The sequence below is a fragment of the Olea europaea genome, chromosome 6, assembly GCF_002742605.1.
Source record: "Olea europaea var. sylvestris chromosome 6, O_europaea_v1, whole genome shotgun sequence".
NCBI classification, from domain to species: Eukaryota; Viridiplantae; Streptophyta; class Magnoliopsida; order Lamiales; family Oleaceae; genus Olea; species Olea europaea.
Window position 1 is genome coordinate 1,744,934 of NC_036242.1, and position 10,107 is coordinate 1,755,040.

The 10,107-nt window shown below is 35.1% G+C and overlaps 1 protein-coding gene across 1 annotated transcript in view; it reads right to left on the bottom strand.

Moving 5' to 3' along the window:
• The window catches only part of LOC111394992 (PLASMODESMATA CALLOSE-BINDING PROTEIN 5-like), a gene marked incomplete at its 5' end in the record, with an annotated part of 2,245 nt that extends 1,884 nt beyond the window's left edge, over positions 1 to 361 (bottom strand). The window contains one exon of the mRNA XM_023021019.1: positions 40 to 361. Within this exon, the coding sequence (XP_022876787.1) occupies positions 40 to 361 (322 nt within the window). The remainder of the gene's footprint in view (positions 1 to 39) is intronic.
• Between the last annotated feature and the right edge of the window lie 9,746 nt (positions 362 to 10,107).

Sequence of the window (10,107 nt, forward strand, 5' to 3'; positions counted from 1 at the left end):
AAAAAAAAAAAAAAAAAAACTAATATTCAGTGTGCTTACTAGGATTGAGAGAAGTGAGAGCAGCCGTATTACTAAAATTACAGCTTTCCTCAGTGAGGCCATGCTTGAGGAAGTAATCATTGAAGGCGAACGACGCCGTACGCTGGAGGTCCGACGGGTCATAGCAGGGCCCACCTTTCTGGATGGGCCAGCAGTTTGCTCCTCCAGGCCCACAAGCCCAATCGAGGGACGACTGTAGTGCATTATCAGCGGCATTGTTCTTTGCCACACACCACAGTTCCACCGCCGCTCCTCCTCCTCCTCCGCCGCGACCGTGAACCACCGCTAAGGCATAGAGAAAGAAAGAAAGAAAGAACCCATATTAAGATTGCACTTGCAGGAGCCATAGACATACAGAGAGATAGAGGAGAAAGTGGGATAGCCATTAAAAAATGGTTTTTCATTGAGTTTACTACATTTTTTAATGCGATTTTATATGGAGGAAATGTGACCGTTGCGGTCACTGAGAGAATCGAGAAGACAAAGAGAAAGATAGTGGTCAGATCATCAGACTCAGTACAGACGTTTCTCAACGTTATTACAGTTGAAACGTCGAAGTAACTTGTGCTAAGTTAATCGAGATGGTGACCACCAAACATGGTCTTTAACTCTTTATCCGGATTTTTATTTTTTATATATTTAAAGTAAGATTGTAGTTAAAAAATAAAAGTGAATAAAGAATAAACAAGTAAGTAAGAATATTTTAATTCTCTTCATGTCCTATACTATCGTGTCATGTCCTGTCCTTCCGTATTCGATCCCACTCCACTCCAAATTTATATCGCTCAATTGTCTCCCCAATTTACTTGTAAGGGTTCCATGTTGTGTGTCTCCTGATTAGGATAATTTGCAATGAGGCCCCTAAGCTACGTATTAATTATTGGAATTTTTGTTGGTTTAGATACATTTCGTTTCCACTTTTTAGTCATTTTTACATTTTTGCATCACAACCTTATCATTTAAGACTTTTAACGTTGTTATTTCTTTAATAAATGCAATCCGTCCTTACTATTTGTTTTCATCCAAAAATTATGTTAGTCAGATGCAAAAAGATAGTATCATAATTAAACGAAAAAGAAACAAAAGGAATGATATTAAAAGCAAATTGCAACGAGAGTCCCAAATCATTCAAAAAGTGAAACTAGATCCCTCCTATCCCAACTAACATAGCCACCACTAGACTACCACCACCCCAACGCCTAGTAACCATCATAGCCAAACTGACAACACCATCGCCAAACCTTAGGAATGTAAACGAGCCGGGTCGAGCCGGCTTGCGAGCCTCAAGTTTCGACCCGGGCTCGGCCCGATTAAAATGACTGAGTTTTTTTGTTGGCTCGAGCCGGCCTGAGCTTTTGCTCGAGCTTTTTACGGACAGGCTCGTTTTCTCCCCTTTTTTTTTCTTCTTCCTCCTCCTAAACTACTGCCTTAAAAGGCAGTAGCTTGGCTGCCTTGAAGGCAGTGAATTACTGCCTTTTAAAGGCAGCAGCTTACTGCCTTAGGCAGTGAACTGTTGCCTTTTAAGCCTCAAATTAAAAAAAAAAATTTCAAAAAACTCGCAAGCTCACGGGCTGGCTCTGGCAAAACCCGTGTCCCCAAAATGGGGCTCGGCTCAAGCCTAGGCTTGGGTCTACCAAGCCTCGAGCTGAGCCGACTCAGGCTTTTCCCGAGCCGAGTCACAGGCGGCTCGAGCCGGCGAGCCCGATTGCCATCCCTACTAAACCTTTTCAACAACGTTAAATAGGGAATTAATCATTAGCTTTTTTAACCATGTGAATATGAACTCTATATTGACGCTACTATTTACCAGCGAGTTTTTGAATTCCATAATACCAATGGAGGAGTTTTAAGATAATTTCTCCACATTTTTCATACTTTTAAACCATATATTCTCAAAAAATAAAAAATTAAATAAAAATAAATCACAAAATCTTATTCTCAAAAAATCTCTGCCAAATTTTCAATGTTTATTAATTTGTTGCAGTGTTAATTTCTTGGGAGAATTATTGCCATGATATCAAACATTTTATTTAGTAGTAGATTTTGTCCAAACTTTTTATTTGTGTCATCGTGGGTACCAAATATTTAAAAAATTTGCTGGTCCAATCCAAAATAAGAATTTCCATCTGTTTCACTATTGGTCCAAATACATTTCTCATATTAAATCAAAAATAAAAAATAAAGCCATAGCCCCCACTCACTCCTTTCTTCCCCAACCCCATCATCCCAAAACCACTCCCACTCAATTGTCGATTGCCACCATCAAATTTTAATATGGATTATGTCCTTGTTTGAGCCATATTATTTTAATAAAAATGTATTTTTTAATAGTGTATTGATGAAAAATGTGTGATTAAAATATAAAAAAAAATTTATATTTACGTGTAATATTATTTTATTGAAAAACGTGTGATTGAAAAATATCAAATCACTATTTAAGAACGTATTTTTTTCAAAGAATGTGGCTCAAACAGAGCCTATGATTTAATTTGATATGTACATAAAGAAATATTATGAGTGGTCTTTGGAAATTGTAATGGAAACTTGAGGTTATGAAAGCAAGGGTATCCACCTCCTCTTCAGCACACCAAACATTTCTGAAGGTTGCTTTTGAAGGCTAAATATATCAAAAAGGATACACACCTCCTCTTCTGCACAAAAACTAGCATAAGAAGCATTTTAAACAAGTAGTAATGCATTTAAAGTTGGATGAGCATTGATTAAATTTCGGGATAACCGCATCAGTGGTCCCAAACCTTTCTATTTTTTCGCTAATTTTATCTAAACTTTCACTTTGTGTCATCCACAGTTCCAAACCTTTCAAAAATTTATAAAGAACAAACTACAAAAACCTTTGATTACACAGTTAATTGACCAAAAGTCAACAGTCTAATCAAATTTTGACTAATTTAAAATGGTAAAATAATAATTTCACATTATTTCATATTAAGTAATTAAACAAAATCAAAAAGAAAAAAAAGAAGAAGAATTTGGAAAAGGATCATCATATTCCCAAAGAATAAAGCTGCTTCGACCGACTGAAATCCAAGGTAAAAACAGGGGTTTGAAAAGTCTGACTTGGCATGCGTTTTGCAGGGAAGAAAGCTAAGTTACTGTGGACTTTGTAGAGAAGCTAAGTGGACCACAATTATTCTACAGTTTTGCCCAATTATTCCACAGTTTTCCCCACATTTTTCCTTGAAGGTAACTGATCATACAAAAATATTTTTTCACACTTTCAAAAACCTCAGAAAAAATAGGGGTTTAAAGAAGCAAATAATTCATCTTCACTACTCTTTACCCTCTGTGCATCACATTTAGCAACCGCTATGTTGAGGTTACAGTATGATCTAGCAAAAGTCAATCCATACTGAAACTTTAGCTTCTTTTTCATTTTGGTTCTCTGTGTCCTGCCCTGCACTAGCTGGTATGGAAATTTATGTTTCAATAAATCATCAAAATGTTAACAGTGCAATCAAATTGGCAAAATTATATATATGGCTGGTGTTGCTCTCATTTTATATACTATTTCATATGAAACTTGTAAAGTTTGGTGTAGCTAATCCGTTTTCTTATTTTGTTTAGTCTTCCAGTATGAAGTTTTTCGCAGTTGCATTTTCACTGCTTGTAATTGGTGCTGTAATTCTAACCTTGAATGTATTGCTGCCAGTAAAGCCTTTGTTTTTCCCCTCCAACATACATGCACACGACCTTTGTAGTCAACGGATAATTCATTTCAGAAGTTGAATGTGTGAAATTTATCTACCATTGTGTCAAAACGTTCAACATTTTTTTTCTTGAGATAGTTGTGTAGAAAATCTTCGAGTATGTCATGCGATAATTTACAAAAATAAATAGCGAATAAATATTCGAGCAGAATTTCGACTTACAAAATTAGTGTAATAAATCAGAATAAATAATAGTCGAGGCAAGAGTTCGACTTTTTCTCATTAAGTCGAAAATGCCCCACACTAGTGCTGACGGTCTCCTGACACTCGTCTCTCAAGATACAACGACTTCAACTTGTAATAGTAGCACTCCAAATTACAAGACCCGACGAACCTACTAATATTTGATCTCTCAAGAATCGGAGGACTAAAATGCACGAAAATAATATTTGGGACTGAAATGCAAATATATGAAAGCTACAGGACAGAAAGACAATATTGCAGGAGAAGAGAAGTAAAATAAATTTTTGGAGTGAACAAAAATCAAGGATCTGAGGTCTATTTATAGAAGTTGAAAGGTTGTCCCCAAAAGACACAACAGCCGAAATGTTGTATCTTGGAACAGACATAACCTATTTGGACAGACAGTTAAAACTATCACCGACCGTCAGTTTCTAGAAAAATCCACATGTCTTTCACAGAAAATTTGGGAAAAAATAAATAAATAATATAATATAAATATATTATTTAATTAATAAAATAATATAATTTAAAATATTATTTTACCAAAAAATATATATACCAACTGGGTCAAGCCCATGACCCAGGCCCGTGCAAGTGATCGTGCCGTGCCGAGCTGAGCCTGCCGCAACAGCACACGCATGTGGGCTTTTGCTGAACCCACTAGCATGTAGGTCCTCTCCCCTCTAAAGATTAGTGGTACTCCTTGGAATCGAAACCCAAGTTTTTAACTTTAGTTATATAAAGTGGTTTCTATTCTTCTAATTTTTCTATGTGGGATTGGCACTTTCCAATTTCCCATCAATTTATTCCCAATTTATTTCAACTTCAAGTGGTCATCTTTTTACTATAATTTCTCATTCATCTTTAATTAGTTTTGAAAAATAAATACATTTATCAATTCTACTCATGGAGTAGAATGCACTTGGCATAAATCATTTATCCAACTAATGGGACCCACTTAAATAATTGGTCAAAAGTTGGTCAAACCAACTAATTATTCCAAATTTCCAACAATCCCCCACATAAATGGAAATTAATGCAATAAATGATACAGATCCTAACGAGAGATCAGGCGGAAAGTTATTGCATCTAAATAGGTACCTTATGGGTTTGAACCTTGCATAGTAGTATACTATCGGATTTACTTGGCTAATCAGTGAACGTGATGTCTTGAGCTGTCAGCCGTTATTGTAAATCAAGACAATAGCATCAACACAATAACCTTCCTAATATTTTCAAGTTCTCACTGTCATGTTCATTTTGACCCTGAACAACTTTTGGATTTCATAAGTGTTTTAGAGAATTCAAGCCCTTGAAACATTCTCATGGAAGTGGCCTCACTTCACACTTATATAGGTGATTTCCTATTAAGAGTACCTGTCATACTCCACTTTGATAGTTCAAGATATAGAAATCATTAAAAGCATATCTTAACCTATGACTGTTTCTCTTATCATAGGAATGGGTAGGAGTAAACTCCAAAGTAATTTTTGAATCTTCATAACTTAATTGTCCTATTGAACCAAGATTTTGGGATCTCCAGTCAGTAATGTTGGGTTATCATTACAAAGAACCTTACTTAGTAGGCTTTAAGCCCATTCCCTTTGATAGACAGTGCATTTGATCTCTTAGTAAACCTTTTGTGAGCGGATCCGCGAGATTTTCTCTAGATTTTACATAATCTATGGAAATGACACCATTCGAGATCAACTACTTAATAGTATTATGTCTTCGACGAATATGTTGAGACTTACCATTATACATACTATTTTGTACTCTACCAATAGCCGACTGACTATCACAATGTATACTAACTGCAGGCACAGGTTTAGGCCAACGCGGAATATCCTCTAAAAAATTACGAAGCCATTCTGCTTCTTCTCCAGCTTTATCTAAAGCCATGAACTTTGATTCCATCGTGGACCGAGCTATACACGTTTGTTTAGATGATTTCCAAGATACGGTCGCACCACCGATGGTAAAAATATAACCACTAGTGGATTTTGAGTCTTTTATATCTGATATCTAATTAGCACCACTGTATCCTTCAAATACAGCTGGATATCTTTTATAATGTAATCCAACATTTGAGGTGTATCGTAGATACCTAAGAACCCTTGTCAATGCCTTCCAATGTTCATTATTTGGATTACTTGTGAATCTATTAACTTGTTCACTGCATATGCTATATCCAAACGAGTGTAGTTGGTGATATACATTAGACTACCTATTATTCGCGAGTACTCCAACTGAGATACGGGCTCACCTTTATGTTTGGCCAAATGTTGACTTAAGTCTATTGGAGTTTTAACTGAACTTTCATCATATACATGAAATTTCTTAAGCACGGTCTCAATATAGTGAGATTGAGGTAGAACAAGTCCCTCAGATGTTTTAAGGATTTTAGTTCCTAATATTACATCTGCAATACCCATATCTTTCATGTCAAAATGTTTTGTCAACATTTTCTTGGTAGTTATTATGATATCATGATTACTACTCATTATTAGCATGTCATCAACATAGAGACATACAATTACATATGCACTGGGTGTGGTTTTAATATAAACACATTTATCACATTCATTAATCTTAAAGCCATTTGACAACATAGTTTTGTCAAATTTTTCATGCCACTATTTTGGTACTTGCTTTAGTCCGTCTAGTGACTTAATGAGTTTACACACCTTTTTCTTCTGCCCAGGAGCAGTGAACCCCTCAAGTTATTCCATATAAATTTCTTCATCTAGCTCTCCATTTAAGAATGCTATTTTGACGTCTATCTGATTGATCTCTATATTATGCAATGCTGTGATTGCAATTAATACTTTAATAGACGTTATTCTTGTTGTCGGAGAGTATGTGTCAAAAAAATCAAGACCTTCCTTTTGTTTGAACCCTTTAGCTACTAATCTAGCTTTATATTTATCAATTGATCCATCAGTCTTTAATTTTCTCTTGAAAATCCATTTACAACCTAACGGTTTGTTACCTGGTGGGAGATGTACCAGCTCCCATGTATGATTCTGCATAATAGAATCAATTTTACTATTGATAGCCTCTTTCCAGAATGGAGCTTCTGGACTTGACATAGTTTCATTGAATGTCCTAGGTTCATTTTCTAACAAATAAGTTAGAAAAATCTGGACCAAAGGATGTTGCTGTTTTGGACCTTTTACTACGTTTTGGTTCTTCATCACTTTGATGATTACCAATTGTAGTATCATAAGTTCATTTTTGTAAACTAATCTCTTTCCTATCCTTACAAGGAAAAATATCCTTAAAAAATACACCATTCTTTGCTTCAATAATAGTATTTTCATGTATCTCTAGATTGTCGGACTTATGTACGAGGAACTGATATGCACTACTATTATTGACATATCCAATGAATACACAATTGATGGTTTTTGGCCCTATTTTAACTTGTTTAGGTTTTGGTACTTCCACTTTAACCAAACACCCCCACACTTTCAAGTATTTGTACGAAGGTTTATGACCTTTCCATAACTCATAAGGAGTTTCGTTCTTACCTTTGTGTGGTAATTTATTTAGAATGTGGTTTGCTGAGAGGATTGCTTCCTCCCACAAGTTCTGAGGTAAACCAGAACTGATTAACATAGTGTTCATCATCTCTTTAAGAGTACGATTTTTGTATTCAGCAATACCATTTGAATGAGGTGAATACGGTGCTGCAGTTTGATGAATAACCCCAGAAACAGAACAAAATTCTTCAAACGGTGCCTCATATTCTCCACCTCTATCACTACGAACAACTTTTATTCATTTGCTAAATTGATTTTCAACCTCATTCTTGTATTGTTTAATACTTCTAAGGCCTCATCTTTGCTTTTTAGCAAATATACATAACAGTACCTAGTGCAATCATCTATAAAAGTAATAAAATACTTTTTTCCTCATCTAGTTTGTATAAACTTTAAGCACAGAATAGCACTGTGAATGAGTTCTAGAGGATTTGAGTTCCTTTCCACTGAATGGAACGATTTTTTAACTAATTTAGTCTCTACACAAGTTTCGCATCGATGATATTAATAAAAATGAAATTGAAGGCAATAGATTTAAACTTACTAATCTACTTAAAGTTTTAATATTAACATGTCATAATCTATCATGCCATAAGTTAGAGAACTCAATCAAGTAAGCAGAAGATTTATTTTTATTAATATCAAAATCACAAATTACAGGCATTACATTCATTTTGAATAGTCCATTGGCTAAGTACCCCTTGCCCACAAACATGCCACTTTTGGTAAGTAAAAACTTATCGGACTCAAATACTAGCCTAAACCCATTTTTACTTAAAAAAGCTCCGGATATCAAGTTTTTGTGAATATCAGGAACATGCAACACATCGATGAGAGTTACTTCTTTTCCTGATGTCATCTTCAACACTACTTTACCTAGGCCAATAATTTTGGATGTTACCGAGTTTTCCATAAATAATTGTCGTCCATTGATAGGAGTGTAAGATGAAAACATCTTCTTATCGGCACAAGCATGTCGAGTAGCGCCTATGTCTACGAACCATTCTCTTGAATTTTCCACCATGTTTGCTTCAAATACAACAGTTGAGAGCATTAGTTCAGACACACCGTTAAACAATTTGTCTTCCTCGATCAAGTGTACTTGGTCCTTTTCGTTTTGCTTTTTCTGTCGGCAATCCTTTACGATGTAACCAGACTTACCACGGTTATAACAATCTTCTTTGAATTTCTTAGCCTTGTTTTTTTTATTACCATTGCCTAAGTGTTTTCTTTTCTTGCTAGTATTCGACTCCACCAAATTGGCTTTAACCTCCATATGTAGCTTTCCAGACTTCTTCTCAGAATTTTGATTATCTTTCTCAATTCTTAATTTTACAATCAAATCTTCAAGTCCCATTTCCTTACGTTTATGTTTCAGGTAGTTTTTGAAATCGTTCCACATTGGAGGTAATTTCTCGATAATAGTGACGACCTGAAATGACTTACTGAGCTTCATACCTTTTGCATGTATATCATGCAAGATGATTTGCAACTCTTGGACTTGATTCATCACTATTTTAGAATCTATCATCTTGAAATCTAGGAATTTGCCCACATCGAATTTCTTTAATCCGACATCTTTCGTTTTGTACTTCTTTTCCAATGATTCCCACAGTAACTTGACTCTTTTGACTGAACTATATACGTTGTATAGTGTGTTGTCAAGATAATTGAGGATGTAGTTCCTGCACAAGAAATCACTGTGACTCTATGCATCAAATGCTACTCGTTTTTTAGAATATGTTTCTTCCTCCTCAACAGTTGGAGCATCTTCACTCAAGAATTTTGCTAAATTCAGAGTTGTGAGATAAAACAGCATTTTCTGTTGTCATCTTTTAAAATTCACTCCTTTGAATTTTTCTAGTTTCTCCCCGTGAGCATTGTTCGGGAGTACGACGGATGTGTTGTTACTTGCCATAGTCTAACAAGATTTCAGAATATAAATTAGTACGTAAATAAAAAAAAAATCGTCTTAAGATTGTAGAAATCTTCGATTATGTCGTGCAGTAATTTAAAAAAATAAATATTTGAGTAGAATTTCGAATTACAAAATTAGCGTAATAAATCAGAATGAATAATGGTCGAGGCAAGAGTTCGACTCTTCTCCTTAAGACGAAAATGCCCCGCAGGTGCTGACGGTCTCCTGACACTCATCTCCCAAGATACAACGACCTCGACTTGTAACAGTAGGACTCCAAATTACAGGACCCAACGAATCTACTAATATTTTATCTCTCGAGAATCGGAGGACTAAAATGCATGAAAATAATATTTGGGACTAAAATGTAAATATATGAAAACTGCAGGACAGAAAGACAATATTACAGGAGAAGGGAAGTAGAATAAATTTTTAGAGTGAATAAAAATTGGGGATCTAGGGTCTATTAATAGAAGTTGAAAGGTTGTGCCCAAAAGACACAACAATCGAAAGGTTGTGTCTTGAAACAGACATAACCCGTTTGGACAGGCAGTTAAAATTATCACTAACTGCCAATTTCTAGAAGAATCCACGTGTCTCGCACAGAAAATTCGGGGAAGAAAAAATAAATAATATAATAAAAATATATTATTTAATTAATAAAATAATTTAATTTAAAATATTATTTTACCAA